The sequence below is a fragment of the Carya illinoinensis genome, chromosome 8, assembly GCF_018687715.1.
Source record: "Carya illinoinensis cultivar Pawnee chromosome 8, C.illinoinensisPawnee_v1, whole genome shotgun sequence".
NCBI lineage: Eukaryota > Viridiplantae > Streptophyta > Magnoliopsida > Fagales > Juglandaceae > Carya > Carya illinoinensis.
The window spans coordinates 10,180,117-10,200,723 of record NC_056759.1 but is presented as its reverse complement, the minus strand read 5'-3'; the positions used below and the strand labels follow the sequence as shown (position 1 = coordinate 10,200,723).

General features: G+C 39.3%; 1 protein-coding gene across 3 annotated transcripts; it reads left to right on the top strand.

The window, feature by feature from the left end:
* The first annotated feature begins 3,672 nt into the window (after positions 1 to 3,672).
* Positions 3,673 to 11,149, top strand: LOC122318954 (ABC transporter B family member 4-like). 3 transcript variants are annotated; one of them, XM_043136733.1, is made up of 13 exons: positions 3,673 to 3,826; positions 4,691 to 5,050; positions 5,774 to 5,828; positions 5,935 to 6,110; positions 6,185 to 6,406; positions 6,541 to 6,779; positions 6,904 to 7,429; positions 7,536 to 7,809; positions 7,995 to 8,848; positions 9,134 to 9,400; positions 9,527 to 9,790; positions 9,882 to 10,178; positions 10,671 to 11,149. In XM_043136733.1, exons 2-13 carry the CDS (start codon positions 4,715 to 4,717, stop codon positions 11,031 to 11,033), a joined length of 3,873 nt encoding a protein of 1,290 aa, XP_042992667.1. In that variant the 5' UTR covers positions 3,673 to 3,826; positions 4,691 to 4,714; the 3' UTR covers positions 11,034 to 11,149. The 3 variants fall into 3 exon arrangements, with proteins under 3 accessions (XP_042992667.1, XP_042992670.1, XP_042992669.1); XM_043136735.1 differs by lacking the exons at positions 3,673 to 3,826; positions 4,691 to 5,050 and adding an exon at positions 5,065 to 5,542; XM_043136736.1 differs by lacking the exons at positions 9,882 to 10,178; positions 10,671 to 11,149 and having other exon boundaries at positions 9,552 to 9,778.
* Positions 11,150 to 20,607: the final 9,458 nt, after the last annotated feature.

Here is a 20,607-nt window from a genome sequence, read left to right as displayed (position 1 = left end):
TGTATCATCATTTTCTTGATCCTCGTTCTGATCAGTGTTGACTCGAGTAACATCAAAATCAACAACCTCAGGTTTCTTTGGTTGTTCCTCAGATTTAGCTTGTGACTTAGCTTTGTACAGAATCTGCTCATTAAATATCACATTTCTACTTCTGATGATTTTGCGATTTTTATCATCCCAAAATCGATAGCCAAATTCTTCATCACCATAACCGATGAAAAAACATTTTCTAGATTTGGCTTCTAACTTGTTACGATCAGTAGAATCTATGTGAACATATGATAAACAGCCAAAAACTTTCAAATGGGAAAGATTTACCTTCTTTCCGCTCCAGACTTCCTCTGGTAGATCGAACTTTAAGGGAACTGAAGGTCCCCTATTAATCAAATAGGTTGCAGTGTTAATTGCATCAGCCCAAAAACATTCAGACAATCCTGAATTCAGCCTCATGCTTCTGGCACGTTCGTTGAGAGTTCTGTTCATGCGTTCAGCTACGCCATTTTGCTGCAGTGTCCCGGGAATAGTCTTCTGAAATCTAATCCCATTTGCAGCACAGAATTCTTTGAACCCTCCATCGATGTACTCTCCTCCATTGTCTGACCTCAGACATTTTAACTTCAAGCCTGTTTCATTTTCAACCATGACTTTCCACTTCTTGAAAGTATCAAATGTGTCAGATTTATTTTTCAAAAAATAAACCCATACTTTCCTGCTTGAGTCGTCAATAAAGGAAACATAGTACCGCGATCCTCCAAGAGAAGCGACTGGGGATGGCCCCCACAAATCTGTGTGCACCAACTCCAACTTTGTAGATTTTGGAGTTCTACCATTTTTCAGGAAACTAACTTTTTTCTGTTTTCCAAAAATGCAACTTTCACACATGTCGAAATCAGTTGATTCCAACTTTGGTAACTTTCCCTTGGATAATAGTACTTTCATTCCTTTCTCACTCATGTGACCAAGCCTTTGATGCCATAGGTTGGCATTTGCATCAGCAATTGCAATAGTATCTCTAGTGCTTGAAGTCATATATAGAGTACCTGTTTTTGTGCCTCGAGCTACTACCATAGCTCCTTTTGTTATCTTCCACGTGCCACCGGTAAATAGTACTGAATGCCCATCAGCATCAAGTTGTCCTACAGAAATCAGGTTCCTCATGAGCTTGGGAACATGCCGCACCTTCTGTAGCAACCGTGCACTTCCATTGGGCAGATTGCTTGGTACATCTCCCATGCCTTCGATTTCCAACGCTTCACCATCTGCTAAGTACACCTTCCCGAAATCACCGGTGACATAATTCTGCATGATTTCTCGGTGTGCTGTAGTGTGGAACGAGGCTCCTGAATCTAACACCCAAGATTCAATTTGGTTGTCGACTGAAAGAAGTAAGGCATCTTGGAGATCTTCTGTTGTGGCATTAACAGAGTCATGCTCATTCTTCTTCTTTGCTTCCTTGAAATTATTTTTGAAGTGGTCAATCTTGCCACAATTCCAGCACTGTACTTGTTTTCCGGGTCTAGATTTACTTCTGCCTCTTCGGGACTTCGATCTGCCCCGATTTGAACTTCTACTAGCTCCTCTACCTCTCGTCTCGAGGTTTAAGGCAGAACTGGAAGTTGATGCTTCTCCTGTATCTCTTCTGCGAACTTCCTCGCTAAGAATATGGTCCCGGATATCTTGATACTTCATCTTTGTTTTGCCATAAGAATTGCTGACAGCTGTTCTCATGGCCTCCCAGCTCTTTGGCAATTGAGCTAGAGCAATCAGTGCACGTACTTCATCATCAAATTCAATCCCCACTGAAGCTAATTGATTGATGATAGTGTTGAACTCATTCAGATGCTGAATAACTGGAGTTCCTTCTGCCATTCTCAAGTAGAATAGCTTGTACATCAAATGCACTTTGTTATTGGCTGATGGCTGCTCGTACATATCCGATAGAGCTTTCATCAAATCTGCCGTGGTCTTTTCCTTTCCCACATTGTGTGCAACTGATCTTGACAGTGTTAGTCTAATGACTCTCAACACTTGTCTATCAAGAAAACTCCAATCTTCATTGCTGATGTCATCTGGCTTTCTTCCTAGGAGTGGAAGATGCAGTTTCTTCCCATAGAGATAATCCTCTATCTGCATTCTCCAGTAGGCAAAGTCTGTACCGTCAAATTTCTCGATACCAACACCTTTAGCTTCTTCTCCAGTCATAACTTTACAAATGAGTTCAAATTCAAACAAACAAAGATCACCGTTGCGTCCGAAACACTCGAATTAGCTGGAAACGAGTCTGGAATGATCCAAATAGTTTGTCAGCACTATTTGATCGTCGCGATGGAACTCCAACTGGCGTGATCTAGCCCAAAAATGATCTGCAACACGTAGATGGTTCCAATCCAATGTACTGATGCCGAATCTCAAAATTTCGACCGTACGGATGAGTCCGGAATGATCCAAATAGTTGGAAAGCACTATTTGATCGTCGAAATCGGACTCCGAATGGCTTACATCTAGCCAAAAACAGATCTGAAAAATGGACGGTTCTGATCTGTCTGGCGCGTGAGATACACGCGCTGTACAGTGCACGTGGGGGCGTGTATTACACGCGCATACAGTACTGTGGCGCCTGGGGGAGAGTGAGGCGCGTGTATCACACGCGCCAAACCTCTCTAGGGCGCGCGTGGGGGCGCGTGGGCGCGTGTCCTTCACGCGTCTTCAACCTCTGGCGCGCGTGGTGGCGCGTGGGAGCATGTGGTGCACGCGTCTTCAACCTCCGGAGCGCGTGGGGCTCGTGGGTTGCAGCAGATGCATGTGCCGATCTTCTAGGGGCGCGTGTAGCCTCGTCCGACCTCCATTTTCGATTCCGTTTGCGGCAACGGATTCGTCTCGACACGAGGAACACCGCGGAGTTGTCAAAAATTGATTTTGAATAACTTGAATTTTCAGACAGCTCGAACCAGTACTCTGATACCAGTTGTTGGGAGCTGTTCTGACACAGAGACGATTCTAAATAAAGGAGGGACGAAATTTAACGTGGTTCGGCAATTGCCTACGTCCACAGCTGCTGTTATTTCACTATGAAATGATTTTTACAGAAAAATTTTCTCTCTGCTCACCCACTCTCTTCCTCTCTTCTTTCTCTCTTCTGCACTCTCTGCTGCACACTCTGCTGCACCCTTAAGCTCTCCTATTTATAGGAGAGCATATCACTACGTTGCAGCAATTTGCTGCATGATTCTTGGGGAGGTGGGGAGGTGCCTAACAATACAAAAGTATCGAACGGTGCCTAATGAGCCAAAATAGTAAACGGTGAGCCATGCACCGTTTGCTTCTTTGTCTCCATCTGCAACATGTACGACGTCGTGCAGTACTTTCGAGAAGATAAAAGATCAGATATCGATATCCACGCACGCACGTAGGGGCCGGTTGTATATATATAGAACTATTGTTATTATATTCATCAGTCGATGATAATAAATAATGTATTTCGAGGTTTTCACTGTCTGATCGTCCTTATCGGGACACTACTGCATTGTCTACATACACAGCGGTTGGAAGTTGGCATTTATGATCTTCTCACGATCACTGGTCTCTGTCATCATTGCCGACTAGCTCGCAGAATGATTGGAGTTGGGGTTCAAAACTTCAAATTAAATTAAAGCAATGAGTCCTTCTACGTACAGACAAGTGTATATAATGTGTATATAATCCCTTAAAATGTGTATATAAAGCATGCGCTGGCCGTATGTAGTAGTTCAAACAACACGAACTACTGCTTCCACGACGTGCATGATATTTTTCTGCACCTGGGAACCTGATCATATCGAGGCATAAGGTGTTCTTTTTTCTTTTTACTTTTTTTTTTTTTTTTTGAGCTTTAGGTGAGTAAGTCTTTCTCAACATACAGCCATTTAGTACGTCTTTATTGATTGTTAATATTATGCAATATTGCCAGGAGTTTCATGAGGATCAAACACCATAGCCAGAACAACCTGGTTACAATTTTTTTTTTTTTAATTAATAATAAACATGGCATTTTCCAGTTGAAATTTCATCAACTTGGTGATAATAAGCAGAAAGCGCGCAATCTGCTGTGGAGTGGAGATTTCTTGCCACTCACAAACACGAATGCTTCTTTGAGCCGGGAATTTCCCAACCGAATTTTGTATAGCTTTGAGTAAATAGCAATTGTTATATTTTGCATCAGCTTCTCCTCTGCAGTCTTTTGCAGTCTTGGTGCGGTATTGATCATGGTTCACTGGAATTGAAACAACAGTTTTCTTCTGATCATGGTTCCCTCAGAGATGTTTTCGTTGGAATATTTTCTATTATGCAGGCTTCCATTTAAAAAATCTTTATCACTTTGGCTCTGAAGTTTCATTCCTTCTACTTTTTCTTTTCATTTATGTTTCATGACCACCAAATGACATACCGCATATCTCTCTATTTCTGTCTCTGTCTCTGTCTCTCTCTCCTTGTTCTATTGTTCTTGTGACTTTAGTGAGCTAGAATTTCCCGTCTTGAGCAATCTATTAGACTGAAAATTGAAATTTGTGAGTAAGTTTTTGCTTATAACTCACTCTGACAAACGAAAATCATGTACACAACTCGTTATTTTCTTTCGCTGCCTCTCTGTTTTTCATTATAATCCATGATTCTGTTAGTACCCATTTTTGACGTAGTAAATTGTGTTGTGAAGGTGCTATTTTAGTGGACGGTGTAAATGGAGATGGAAAATGGCTTGAACGTCGGGACAACAACCACGCATGAGGGAGCCGAACTAAAAAACAACGTAGAAAAAGCTGAGAATAATAGCCCGAACGTGATCGGTGATCGAGAAGACTTCGAAAAGAGTACCGGAGGAGATCATCAGAATTCCAAAACTGTTCCATTTCTTAAGCTTTTCTCGTTTGCAGATTCCACTGATGTTTTCTTGATGATTGCTGGTACAATGGGTGCCATTGGAAATGGCTCAGGTCTGCCCCTTATAACTGTATTCTTCGGGGAAATGATTAATAGTTTGGGAAGTACTACAGATATTGTTCCTTTAGTTTCCAAGGTAAAAACTACGCTCCCCGAGCTCAATTCCAATCTGTCACTGGAAACTGTAGCTGAACGTTCACTTTGTTTTTCATTACATTTTTTTGTTGTTATGGATGTGTTTCACTGCCACTCATACATGATCAACTGCAACCAAAGAGTAGAATGACTTGGGGCTTCGTGGAAACGACTCCTATGCCTAAATTAGTAATTACAATAAAACTCTTTCTTCAATACTAATGAATCAGATAATCTACACGTACCTAAGTTCTTTGTATATATAAAACCCGTAAGACTTCCGTTATTATATGAAAGTGAGTTTATTTGCAATTCGAAATTTAGGTCCTAGGATGAAGGGTTTATATTTATATTCAAATGACAGATTCTCTCGCCCGATAGACTCTCATGAGCCAGTTACTCTTTCGGTGATTTGGATGGATCAAAACCTGGAGGTGGCCGACCTGTTAAGGGACCGTGGGTCAATAGCCTAATTGGTGACCCAAGATCATTGGTAAGCCCAATGGGCTTCAAGAGGATATGGAGCCCTCTCCACTGATGAAAGTATAAAATATGCCAAGATCTCTAGTAATAGTAGTAGTATAACTTGTCTAGCGCTTCTGTTTAAAAATTAATTAATCTTGTTTTTAGAAGATTTAATGCATTTGAACACTCCTCGTTTCTAATATGCTAATGTGTTGATCAGATGAAGATGACATTGATTAGTTTCCTGGTAATGTTTTAGGTCTGTCTAAAAATAGTCTACCTGGGCATTGGGGTTGGTGCCGGAGGATTCATCCGTAAGTAGATTCCACAACAAAATATTACAAGAAATTTATTGAACGCTAAAAACATCCGTCAATCGGGTGGTACTGAAAAATGAGAAAGTTGTCTTGTTCTTGTCAGAGGTGGCTTGTTGGATGATCACAGGGGAGAGACAAACTGCGAGAATACGGGGTTTGTACTTGAAGGCTATTTTGAGACAAGATGTGGCTTTTTTCGATAATGAAACGAACACTGGAGAGGTGGTTGGGAGGATGTCTGGTGACACTGTTCTGATACAAGATGCCATGGGTGAGAAGGTACTATACTGCTGTCTTTGTACATCAAAATTCACATCTGGACAAAAAACACCATAAGTTTTTTGAACGTGCAGGTTGGGAAATTTCTGCAGCTGATGTCAACATTCATTGGAGGTTTTGTTGTGGCATTTTCCAAAGGCTGGCTTCTTACCCTTGTCATGTTGGCCTCATTTCCTCTTCTTGTGGCAACTGGTGCTCTTATGTCAATGGTCATAGCTAAGACAGCTTCCCGTGGACAAGCTGCTTATGCAAATGCAGCAAATGTGGTTGAACAAACAATCAGTTCAATCAGAACAGTATGTCGTGTTGTTGGAACTATATATATGCATTATCCCTGGGGAATATGAACTTTATCTCTTGGTAAAACTTAGTTGAAATTGCAGTTATTTTCTAGCAAATGATTGATATCTACCATTTGGTTCTTGTGTAGGTGGTATCATTTAATGGGGAGAAACAAGCCGTAATGAACTATGAAAGGTTCCTAAAAACAGATTACAAAGCTGGTGTTCATGAAGGCTTGGTTTCAGGGTTAGGTTTTGCCGCCTTTAAGTTAGTAGTATTTGGCAGCTTTGCTATGGCAGTATGGTTTGGATCGAAATTGATACTGAATAAAGGATACAATGGGGGTGATGTGCTGAATGTGATTACGGCTGTATTGACTGGATCTGCGTAAGCTGCGTGCACTTTGAATATTCTTTGGCTCCCAATACTCTCTAATAGATGTATTTATATAAACGTATTTTGTTTATTTCATTTTTCATTTCTTGCCTTTTCTACCATGTGGATGTTTCAGGTCCCTAGGCGAGACATCTCCCTGCATAAATGCCTTTGTTGCGGGTCAATCTGCTGCATATAAGATGTTTAAGACTATTGAGAGGAAGCCAAAGATAGATACGTATAGCACAAAGGGAAAGATTTTGGATGATATTCACGGAGATATTGAGTTGAGAGATGTCTTTTTCAGTTATCCAGCCAGACCCAACGAGCAAATATTCAGTGGATTCTCTCTTTATATCAATAGAGGCACAACTTCAGCTTTGGTTGGACAAAGTGGAAGTGGGAAGTCAACAGTGATAAGTCTAATAGAGAGATTCTATGATCCACAGGCTGGAGAAGTTATGATAGATGGCATTAACCTCAAAGATTTCCGTCTTAAATGGATTAGGCAGAAAATTGGTCTTGTTAGCCAAGAACCTGTGTTGTTTGCATCCAGCATTAAGGATAATATTGCATATGGAAAGGATGGTACAACCTTTGAAGAGATAAGAGTTGCCACTGAACTTGCAAATGCTGCTAAATTTATTGATAAATTGCCTCAGGTTTTTTGAGTTTTAGCCTCCACTGGAACTTTAGACATTGTAATATACCTCCTCATAACCATAGAAATTGTACATTTAATTACTAACTTGGAATTTTTCAATCCAGGGACTAGATACCGTGGTTGGTGGGCATGGAATGCAGCTATCTGGTGGTCAGAAGCAGAGAATTGCCATTGCAAGAGCAATTCTAAAAGACCCACGAATTTTACTTCTGGATGAAGCTACAAGTGCACTTGATGCAGAATCTGAGAGAATTGTGCAGGAGGCATTGGACAGGATCATGGTCAATCGAACTACCGTTATTGTTGCCCATCGTTTGAGTACAGTCAGAAATGCTGATATGATTGCAGTCATTCAACAAGGAAAGATAGTTGAAAAGGGTATGCTACAGCATTGAGCCGACTATCTGTTAATTTGACAGTGTTCAGTGTTTTTTCATTGCCTAAATATGTCATCTTTCCAACTACCTTGCTTTGCACTCTCTAGACAAGGTTGAAATCTGAAGTCCTAAACAATATATAATTAAATATATATCAACCAAAAAGCGTATTGGTTAATTTCTCAGGATCACACTCGGAACTAATCAACAATCCTAATGGAGCATACTCGCAACTCATACACTTGAAAGAAGTAAACAAGGAGTCCGAACAGGCATCAGACGATCAAAACAGATCAGAAATTACTGCTGAATCTTCTAGACACTCAAGTCTGAGATACAGTCAAAGAATGTCACACCTAAGATCTATAAGTCAGGGATCATCGGTTAATAGTTGCACCTTTGGATTGCCCATAGAAGTCCTCATCCCTGATGATACGTGGACAGAACCAGAAGAAAAGTTTCCAAAGGTCTTAATCCGCCGTCTCGCCTACCTTAACAAGCAAGAGATTCCTATTCTTCTTCTTGGGGCTATAGCTGCAATCCTAAATGGCACATTATTTCCTATATTTGGTATGCTGCTCTCCAAGGTAATCAAATCATTTTACGAACCACCTCATAAACTGAGAAAGGACACAAATTTTTGGTCAATTATTTTTGTGATCCTTGGTGTGGTATCGTTTCTTGCAATTCCAGCACGAGCATACCTTTTTTCTGTGGCCGGGTGCAAGTTAATTCAACGTGTTAGATTGATGTGTTTTGAGAAGTTGGTTCACATGGAGGTTGGTTGGTTTGATAAGCCTGAGCACTCATGTGGCTCGATTGGTGCTAGGCTTTCAGCAGATGCTGCTAGAGTGCGAGCTCTTGTTGGAGATTCACTTGGTCAGATTCTTGATGTTATTGCTTCAGCAGTTGCAGGTTTAGTCATTGCATTTGTTGGAAGTTGGCAGTTGGCAATTATTATCCTTGCATTGATTCCTCTGATTGGTATCAATGCATATGCTCAATTAAAGTTCATGAAAGGATTCAGTGCAGATGCAAAGGTCTGTTCTAAAACTAATCATCTCCTTTTTATCTCTTTCTGTTTTGGGGACTACAGATAAAAGGATTTAGTGCAGATGCAAAGCATTTCTCTTTCTTTAAACAATTTTTTGTATACAATTGAGATTTTTATATAAGAAAAACTCTGTCCATCTTATTAAACTGAGCTATTTATATATATATATATATAGATATAGATATATAGATATACATATCTAATTTTTCATCACTCTTAAGTTTATTATTTGGAAAGTTGATCCCTCAAAATCTCATTTGTATGGTTGAAGATGATGTACATGGAAGCAAGCCAAGTTGCCAATGATGCAGTTGGGAGCATAAGAACAGTCGCTTCTTTTTGTGCTGAAGAGAAGGTGATGAATTTATACATAAGCAAATGCGAAAGCCCAAGGAAGGCTGGAATAAAGCAAGGCTTGATCACTGGAACAGGATATGGGACATCTTTTGGCTTGTTGTTTCTTGCCTATGCTACCTTTTTCTATGCAGGAGCTCAATTGGTTCAAGCAAGGAAAGCAACATCCTCAGATGTTTTCCAAGTATGAATTCCTTCTCTACTTTTAACAGGCTTTCCAATGATTTGAACAGTAATACAAGAAATCTAACAAGGGCATGAACCCTTGCGATCTTATTAAGTTAAATAATGGTGAATGCTTGGTTTTCAGGTTTTCTTTGCTTTGACCTTGGCAGCCACGGGAGTCTCTCAAACAAGCTCCATGGGTCCAGATACTGGCAAAGCCAAGAATGCTGTTTCTTCCATATTTGCAATAATAGACCAGCAATCGAAGATAGATGCAAGTGATGAGTCTGGTATAACTTTAGACAATTTCAAGGGAGAAATTGAGTTTCTTCATGTAAGCTTTAAGTATCCATGCAGGCCAGATGTTCAGATTTTCCATGACTTCAGCTTGACTATCCATTCTAACAAGGTTCGTAAGGTTCAGTACTTTTGGTGTTTTCAACAACTAGCACAAAAGACTCGAAAAGTTGTTCACATTGGTACTAATTTTTTTTTCTCAGACAATTGCCTTGGTTGGAGAAAGTGGGAGTGGGAAATCCACAGTCATTTCATTGCTGCAAAGGTTTTATGATCCTGATTCTGGTCATATTAAACTTGATGGAATTGAAATTCAAAAGTTTCAAGTGAAGTGGCTGAGGCAGCAAATGGGTCTCGTGAGTCAAGAACCAGTTTTGTTTAATGACACTATTCGTGCCAACATTTCATATGGAAAGGAAGAAGGAAATGCAACAGAGACAGAAATTATAGACGTAGCAGAGTTGGCAAATGCTCATAGCTTCATTAGTGGCTTACAAAAGGTAATCAAAACAAACAACGCAGTACATATTTTTAAATTGCTCTCATTATCTGTTTAAACACCATTTATTCCAAAAACTATGAGAATAGGTATACATTTTATTATTTATTTTATATGATAAGGATCCTTAGGCTCATTTTGATGTTAAGAGTATCTCAGATAATCTCTTGATAGTAGTGAAATAGACTGAAAATGTCTTAGAACACTTGTGTTTCCAAATACACCCATAGTCTTTATTATTTAGTTTGAACATTCTTTTATTATTTAGTTTTGTTCAATAATTCCATAACAAATATAGTCTTTTGCGGTAAACGTGAGTTTCAAATGGCCCCAGATATAGCTTTTTTTCTGGATCTTGACTGTAATACTAAGTTAAATCACTACTTATCCTAAATACATAAGGTGACAAGAAGATATAGATTTTATGATTTATTTTATATATATAGCATTATCATACTCTAATATGATTTCCTTCTTTGCCTCCAAAATGAAGGGTTATGATACAATAGTAGGAGAGCGTGGAGTCCAGTTGTCCGGTGGGCAGAAGCAACGAGTAGCCATTGCACGAGCCATGATTAAAAGTCCGAAGATATTACTGTTAGATGAGGCTACCAGTGCACTGGATGCCGAGTCTGAAAAAGTGGTTCAAGATGCATTAAACATAATTAGGGTTAACAGGACTACGGTGGTGGTGGCTCATCGATTATCCACAATCAAGAATGCTGATGTAATCGCAGTTTTTAAAAATGGAGTTATTGTAGAGAAAGGGAGACATGAGAATTTGATTAAAAACAAGGATGGCTTTTATGCCTCATTGGTTTCAATTCACACCAGTACTAATGCTTCAACTGCCTAGCTAGCTAGGAACTTTATGTTGTTAAATATTTTAACTTTCCGGATGTTAAATATAAATGATACGGAGATATGTTTTAATCATAAAATAATTTTATAAAAATAAAGTTTGATTTGGTATTTTAGATTGTAAAGTAAATCTAATGAATCATATGAAGTCATATTAATTTATGAGTGTATTTTTATAAAATCTCTTTATAGTCGTAGCCCTTCAAAGATATATGTATCTAAGTTTGGTGCCAGTAGCCGCAATAATTCCAGCTCCAATAGCGTATATTTAAGTTGGTACAGTTTATGCTACTTCAAGGATGAAGCACCTAGCCTCCTCTCTTTTTCTCTCTGAGAGAACGAGATGGTGTTTCTAGTCTATTTGAAGTTTCTACTTCAACTTGTTTCCTTTGTCTTTCAATATTCTTTCTAGTTTCTTTATCTTTTTCTATTCTTTTTTATCTGAGTGGGTTGTAGGCAGTCGTTGGAAGGGTTGTGTAGTCACTTACATTTGACAGAGGAGGAAGAAGGTGTTATCGCTTTGGAGGGGAGGCAACGAAGGATATTTTACGTAAGGGGGAACTATGTTTGATTGGTAAGGTGTGGCTTGATCGAGTCATCCCAAAATCTGTTATTCAATCTACCATGGCCAAGGTTTGGCAGTTGAGCAAACAGGCAATCTTTAATGGGGTTGGGAATAATATTTTCACTATCTTATTTGCTAATCACGTGGATAAGTAGAGGGTGGAGGAAGGAAAGCCATGGTTGTTTGACAATGCGATCTTTGTTATTAAGAAGTTTGAAGGGCTTTTTCATCCCAGTAACATGAAGTTTGATCATGCTTCATTTTGGTTACAACTGCACGTACAATCTTTTGCTGGCCAGCATGAACAAGGAGTGTGATGTTAGAATTGGGAGTTCAATAGGGGATGTTGAGGACATGGAGGTTGATGAAAATGATTTGGGATGGGGTCCATTTTTATGTCTCAAAGTCTACCTCAATTTGAAGAAACCTCTTACCCAAGTTAGAACAATAATAGTTGAAGGGAAACGGTTCTGAATTCCAATTCATTATGAAAAGCTACTCAGGTTTTGCTTTACATATGGCCAAATTGTTCATGAAACACATAAGTGTTCTATAGATGTTTCAAAGGATCCAAAGAGCATGCAGTTTGGTTCCTGGCTACGTGCTGCACAACTGGGACGTAGGGTTTGGGACCATTCTCAAAATCATACTCTTCATTCAAAGCAGGCTGGGAGTGGTGGTAAATGGCCATGCGAGGCAGAGCAAGGAGGTGCTGCATCATCTGAACCATTACAGGAGGAGACTTCAAGTTTGGAAACTGACAATGGGAAGGAAGTGATTTCAGGAGTGAAACAGGTATCTTCTAATGCCCATAATGGAATAGTAGATGATGGGGGCCATAATATGATAATGGTTGAAAATTCTTTTTAGCCAATCTCTCCATAATCATCCACTTGATCCTAGGGACTTTTTATCACCCTTCAGCTGAGCATAGGAGAAAGGTGATGGGCTAGGATGGCGTGGGAATGAAGATGATGGGCCTATGGTCTAGGAGAAAGTTTTACAAATTAAGAAGCAACACTAGCAATTATCTGTTAAAAACACTATTCTCAAGAGGAGCAAGTAATAGGCAAGACTGGATGGCTTTGAGTTTGCACTTGCTACATCTAGAAAGCTATCCTCAAAGAAAAGTGTGCTTAATATGATTGATGCTAAGACTAAAATACAGACTTCTTGTAAGAGGTCAAAACTGGACAGCTTGAATGGAACGAGTATGGAAGGAGTTAGATGAGTGCTAGTTGAACCTTTGTTATCGACAAGAGCTGGTTGCAGCCTTGCTAATAGTTATGAGTTTCATCAGTTGGAACTCTAGTTGGCTTTGGAACCCATGGGGTGTTCGAGTGCTTCGAGACATGCTTCGAAGAGAAGATCCCAATGTCTTATTTCCGCAAAAGACAAGACTTAATGTTAGCAAAATGGATAGATTGAAGTTTATTTTGGGTTTTCCTAACTATTTAGTAGTGAGTAATGAAAGCCGTTTGGGGGGGGGGGGGGGTTATTGCCCTACTTTGAAAAAGTCAACTCCTTTTGAAAATTCTTCATTTCTCTAAATCTCATACCCATGCTGAGATTAAGTTAAATGAGGGAAGTGATGTATCCTGGTTCCTAACAGGAATGTATGGTCATCCTAAGGTTTCAAAGAGGCATGAAATGTGGGCTTTGTTACAGTCAATTATTGTACCATCAGACTGTGCTTAGCTTCTAATTGGTGATTTTAATGAGATCTTACACATAGGGGAAAATGGGAGAGGGAAGGTGTAGAACAGATAGGCAAATGGAGGACTTTAGAGACGTTTTGTATGATTGCCGTCTGTCATACTTGGGTTTTTGTGGACCTCAATTTACCTAGTGGGATGAGAGCCAGAATGGAGGAAGCATCTCTGAAAGATTGGATAGGTTCTTAGCTAATAATGAATGGAGATCCCTTTTCCCAATGATGGTTGTTGAGCATCTTCCTATTGCTTATTCAGACCATCTTGTTATTAGACTAAAGCAACATGATGATTGTATAGTGTAAAGAAGAGGGTCTGGTTTTAAGTTTGAGGCTATGTGGATAGATTCGGCTGAGTCAAACAGATTATTGCCTCATCTTGGGAAATTATGGGAGGAGAGAAAGATTTTTCAATAGTTATGCAAAATATCAAAAGGTGTGGGGAGAGGCTTTAGTATTGGAACAAACATAGTTTTGGCCATGTAAAGAAACTGATTACTAAAGCTTGTGACAGACTTCATCTTCTGTATCAAGTTGACCTAATTGTTTAAGGGTTAATGATCATAGACAAGCAAATGCTGAGATGTAGAAGTGGCTTGAAAGAGATGAAATCATGTGAAGACTAAGGTTAAAGGCTTTGTGGTTAAAGGAGGGAGATAAAAATACAAGATTTTTCCATAGAAAAGCATCCCAAAGGCAGAAAAGAAATTTCATCAAAGAGGTTAAGGAAAACAATAATGTTTGGCACATGGGGGAGGGTAGGGATAGAGTTATTCTGTACTACTTTCAAACCATCTTTATTGCTTCAGATTAGTAAGGTGATGTGGGTTTCTTGGATGGTCTCCAAGGTGGTGTAACAATTGAGATGAATGAGAGTTTGCTTTGAAATTATACTACTGAGGAGGTTTATCAAGTTCTTAATAAAATGGATCCTTCCAAGGCTCTTGGACCAGATGACATGCCCCTTTTATTCTATCAGAAATACTGGTCTGTGGTTGGTCGAGATGTCTCTAAGGCTATGCTGAAAGCTCTAAATGAGGGGGGTTTTCCATCTACTTTGAACTATTCCTTCATTGTTTTGATCCCAAAAAGGAATAAACCAAAAGTAGTGGCAGATTACAGACCAATTAGTCTATGCAATGTAGCCTATAAGTTGATTGCTAAAGTACTATCTAATAGACTCAAAAGAGTTCTTCAACAGATAATTTTCATGTCTCAGTCAAATTTTATGCCTAGGAGGTTAATATCAGATAATGTTTTAGTTGCCTATGAACTAGTACATTATCTAAGACAATAGAGGCATGGAAAGAAAGGGTACATGTTTCTAAAATTAGACATGAGCAAAACATATGATCGAGTAGAATGAGTCTTTCTTGATATTATTATGGAAAGAATAATGGGATTTGAGGAGAGGTGGAGGAAGATTGTCATGAGTTGTGTGAATTCCGTCTCTTACTCAGTTCTTATAAATGGAACCCCAAAGGGACCTATCATGCCTTCAAGAGAATTAAGACAAGGGGATCCTCTATCTCCTTATATTTTTTCTTTTATGCACTAAGGGTCTGGTTGCTTTGTTAAAACAAGCAGAGGATAATAAGCTAGTGGAAGGCATCAAAATTTGTAGAGGCAGTACACAGATCAACCATCTCCTGTTTGTAAATGACAGTTTGTTCTTTTGTAGGGCATCTATGCAAACAAATGAAAATATCCATCAACTCCTCAAGGTGTATGAAGAAGCCTCAGGCCAAAAAGTGAAGACTGCTATGGTGTTTAATTAGTACAAATGTTAATCCTCAATTGAAGTATAATATTATGGCCTCTTGGGCAATACAACAGATTTAGCATTTGAAAAGTACCTTGGACTTCCATCAGTGGTATGTAGATCAAAAAACAAGGCTTTTATGGATATCAAGACCAAAGTTTGGAAGAAATTACAAGGGTGGAAAGAAAGGCTACTATCTCAAGGTGGAAAGTAGGTTTTGATAAAGGCAATGGCTTTATCAATCCCTACATACTCGATGAGTTGCTTCAAAGTGCCTGAGAGTTTATGCAAGAATTTGGAAAATATGATGGCTAAGTTTCGGTGGGGCCAAAGGAAGGAAGAGAATAAAACAAGATGGGTAAGTTGGTCTAAGATGTGTGCAGCCAAGTTCTATACTGGTATGGGTTTTAGGAACCAACAGAGTTCCAATATGGCTTTATTGGCTAAATAGGCTTGGAGAATAATGAATGAGACATCATCCATTCTGTACAAAGTTTACAAGTCAAAGTATTTTCCCAACTTAGATTTTCAGATTAATGCTCAATTGGGAAATGCACCTTCATATGCTTGGAGAGGAATCTGAGAATCCAAAGGTTTTCTGCTATAAGGCTATAAATGGCATGTAGGAAATGGAAAGTCTATAAACATCTAGACAGATCTGTGGCTGCCTAGTCAAAGACTTCTCTCTATGGTTCATTATAAGGATAGACTGCAAAGTTACCAAACAGTTGCCCACCTCATTGATGAAGACACTAACTGGTGGGATGCTAAGCTAGTAAGAAGCCTTTGACCCCTTGAGAAGCTACTAAAGTGCTGAGATTACCACTTGGACCTGTTAATAAAGAAGATCAGCTAATTTGACACCATGAAAAAATAGGTGTTTACTTAGTGAAGAGTGCTTACAAGTTTTTATTGTCTTTGAAGAATCATAGAAAATAAGGGGAATGCTCAAATTTTCAGTCCCAACAGTCCTTTTGGAAGAAAATGTGGAAGTTGCCTCTTTCTAATAGAGTTTGAGTGTTCTCTTGAAGAGCTTGTAAGCAAAGGCTGCCTACTTTGAGGAATTTATTAGTGAGGAAGGTGGTAGCAGAGGATACTTGTAGAATCTATCGAGTGGGGAGGATACAGCTCATGCACTGGTTTATTGTTCATCCATCTTATCATATTGGAAGCAAGCTTTCAACTACTTGTCTTTGGATGGTGACCCAATGGATTTTATGCAGCTTGCAATGCGATGAGACAGGAAGGGCATGCAGGGGATCTTGCGAAACTCTTTCTCTTGGCTTGGTCTTTCTGACATAGGAGGAATCTATTCATGTATGAGGGACACACTTAACATCCACAACAAGCTATAGATTATGCTATCTCTCTGCTAAAGGACTCGCATGCTGTTCAAGTAGCTAGTTAGGAGAAGGTGATAGGGAGGCTTGGTTGGAAACCTCCTTCTATAGGTGCTTTTAAACTTAATATAGATGGAGCAATTTTCAATGAGTTGAGGAGGTCAAGAATTTGAGTCATTCTAAGAGATGAGAAAGGCTGTGTTATCATGGCAGGTTGTAGCAAAAAACCAGAGATTTCAAATCCAATGGAAGTTTAATTACTTGCCATTTTGAAAGGCCTACAACTACGTATTTCAATGGATATTGGTGATCTAATTGTGGAATCTAATTCTTTACTGAGTGTTAATGTTATTCTAGCAGAAGGGGATTCCATGTCTCCACTAAGTAATATGATTTTCTCAATCCAAGATTTGCTCAAACAGATGCCAAAAGTGTGGATTCAACATGCCAACAGAGTCTCTAATGCTGCAGTTGATGCAATGGTAAAATATGCATGGTTTGTAGAGAGTTAGACAGTTTGGTGGGATTCACTTCCTGAGTATGTTTCCCAAATTTTTTGGCATGATGCCAAGTTGTAACTCTTTATGTTGCTATTATTGCAATGAAGATGATTATGTTATTGAGGCAATTTTGAGGCGATTATGAGGCGATTATTTTTCTGGTTTTGGAAACTCTGGATTTTTAGGGCTTTCCATTCTTGATTATTTCTAGCTGGCTTCTCACGTTAGGGTTGCCTCTTGACGGCATTTTTCACCCCTCCGATGGCTTCTCCGTCGACGGGGCCTGCTGGTTCCAATGCTATATTGTTGAAATCGTATGCTCAGGTTGTAAACAAAAAAATAGAGCATCCTACATTCAAAATTCCCATGCGTTTTTCGATTGAAATCGATGGTGAGATGGGTTTTGTTTTCTCAGAGTTGGAGATGACAAAAGCGGCTGATGAATTCAGGTATGCTTTGGTGATGAAGTTCATGAAAACACGTCCTTCCATTGACAAAATAAGAATCACTGTGGTGAAAACTTGGGGGCTGATCGACGTTCCAACTATCATTTTCATGGATGAATTTCATGTGTTGATTCATATGAAAAATGAAAGAGACTTTGTGCATTGTTGGGCACGTGAAGGAAGAACAATGGAAGGTCTCCCTTTTCGGTTATTCAAATGGACTAAAGACTTTGATGTGAAAAAGGAATCCCCCTTGGCACCCCAATGGATTTTTCTGCCCAGACTACCTATGCATTTATACTGGACTAATTTCTTACAGATTATAGCTACCAGGTTTGGTCGGTATCTTGGAACGGATAATGCCACCTTGAATCGTACTCGTGCTTCTGGGGCGCGCATTTGTGTTGAAGTTGATCTAACTATGGAACCAGTAAAGGGCTTTCCAATAGTAGTTTCTCCCACAAATTGCATATGGCAGGAGGCCAAATATGAAAGAAGTGATTTTTATTGTTCAAAGTGTTTTAGACAAGGGCACACTTCTGTTGTTTGTAGCGTGGGTGAGAAGAGGAAAAATGAAGGAAGTGTTAAGGAAAAAAAAATCTGGCAACAAAAGGGTATTGAGGAGCCGATGGAGGATAAAACTGGAACTGTTATGGGGGAGAAAATATTGGATACAAGGGTTGTTGATGGTAATCTGAATGAAAACATGGAAAGTGTTTCTGCTGCTCATGATATGGGTGATTTAAATGTGACCAGTCCTGCAGAGATGGTTCCCGAGAAAAATTTAGACGAAGTGGTGATAACTTCACAACCGGACTTGATAAATAGCGCTGACATGATAAAACACAAAGAAGGAAAACAGGTTAAAGAAATTGAGTGTGGTCAACATGTGCAATATGCTATACCGAGAGACCCTGACAATAGTGATGAAGAGTGTGAAGAAGTTTGGCATGATGACGAACCTGAGTTGCAATGGAGTGCACAAGCAGATAGAGTGCAGAATACGGTGTTTGATGAGGAAGAGAATAATGACCGTCTGGGCAATGGCAGTCCACAGGGAAAAGACATGATAGGCTATTCTTTGGAGCGAGAGGAAGGAGAAATTTCAGTTTTGTTGGGGAAGAAAAAAATGTATGATACAGATGGGGAGAGACAGTCCACGGCTGAAAAAGTCACAAAACCATATGCATATGAGGAAAAATCGGTAAGGAAGTCACAGTGGATGCATACTCGTGCTCAAAAATTAAATTTATGAGTGACAATATTTTCTTTTGGAATATAAGAGGGTTGGGCAGTTCTAGAGGACGTTTAAAAAAGTTACTCAATAAGTTTAAGGCGAGTTTGTTTGCTGTTGTGGAACCTTTTATTAAAGCTGAACGTATGCATGATTTGGGGAATTATCTTAACTTGAATTATCATTATCATATTTCGAATGAATTGCAAGGGGGAAAGTTATGGGTGTTCTGGAATGACCCAAATATTTTTGAAACAGTAGCATGTTCGACCCAATCTATTTCTGGGTGGTTGGTGATCGATGGAAAAAAAACGCTGATTTCTTTTATTTATGCTAAGTGTTCTTATGTGGAGAGAAGGGCTCTTTGGCAAGAACTTGAGGGGCTGCAAGTGATTGATCAGCCTTGGATCGTAGTAGGTGATTTCAACACAATTAGAACGGACTCTAAGAGAATTGGTGGTAATCCTCGATCGATGCCTTCCATGAATGAGTTTAATGATTTTATTAACAGGTGTGGTCTCTTTGAGTTAACTTGTTCGAGACAATGGATGTCTTGGTGCAATGGGCATGCTCGGACCTCCTGGAGTTGGGCGAAGCTAGACAGAGTACTCATCAATAATAATTTCTTTACTCGTTTTCAGTTTTCGAAAGTGAATTACCTTAGTCGCAAATCTTCAGGTCATTGCCCAATGGTGGTTTCTTCAGAGATACCGTTTACTGCATATGGTCCTTCTCCTTCTCGCTTCCTGAATATGTGGTGATTGCATGCTGATTTTTTGAATGTTGTGAAGGAAGTGTGGAATAGACCGGATGAGGTACAAGGCAAGATGAAGCTTGCGACCCATTTGAAATGCACTAAGGTTGCTTTAAGAGCTTGGAATAAAAATGTTTTTGGAAGAGTGGAAGGTAATATAAGAGCTCTTGAGGAGAGAATGGAAATTTTAGAGGATAAGCTTCAGCTTGAATTTTCCAAGGAGATTGAGGTTGATTTTTTAGCAACTAAAATAGAGTTGGATTTATGGGAGAAGAGGGAAGCCTCTCGTCAGGGTCAACTTGCTAAGAAACAATGGCTGACTAAAGGAGATAAAAACTCTGCATTCTTTCATGTCGTTACTAAGCAACATCACCTAAAGGGCATGATCAAGAAAATGGTGCTTTCAGATGGAAGGGTTCTGGAGAGTGCCGAAGCAGTTCATTCGGGTGCTGACAGTTACTTTCGGAATTTTTTAAATGAAAATTCAGAAGTTGAGTGTTGTGCTTTGGGAGAGTTAGTTGATGAAAAAGTCTCAGATGAAGACAATGAGATGCTTTGTGTGGAGCCAACTGAGATGGAAGTTAAACAAACCATATTCTCTATTCCAAAAACTAGTAGTCCAGGTCCTAATGGCTTTGGGTCTGAGTTCTATATGGTTTGCTGGGATATAGTGAAGGAGGATGTCATCCCTGCTGCCAAAGATTTTTTTAGGGGTGCTCCATTATCCAGGTTTTACTCTTCATTTTTTATTGTTTTGATACTAAAAGTACCTGAGCCGATGAGCTTTGATAAGTTTCACCCCATAAGTCTTTGTTCCGTGGTGTATAAGATCTTTTCCAAGATTATTGTTAATAGATTGACAGACATTATTGATAAAGGGGTGTCGCATGAACAAGGTGCTTTTGTTTCAGGACATAGTATTTTTGAAAATATTACCCTGGCATAAGAAATGGTTCATTCTTTGAATAAAAAAACTGTCGGTGGCAATGTGATGTTGAAAATCAATATGGCTAAGGCTTATGATAGGGTGAATTGGGATTTCTTATTAAAGGTTTTCCGGGCCTTTAGTTTTTCTGAGAGGTTTTTGACTCACTCAAAAATGAGTAGCACTAATGCTATCCCAAGTGCAGGAGGATGTCGTGTAATAATTAGAATTGAATTCCTAGATCGTCTCCTCAGGGAAAGTTACTTAAAATTAAACTTGTTGAAAAATGTGAAAAACTTCACAAAGAGAAAACAAGAGGATGATATGTACAA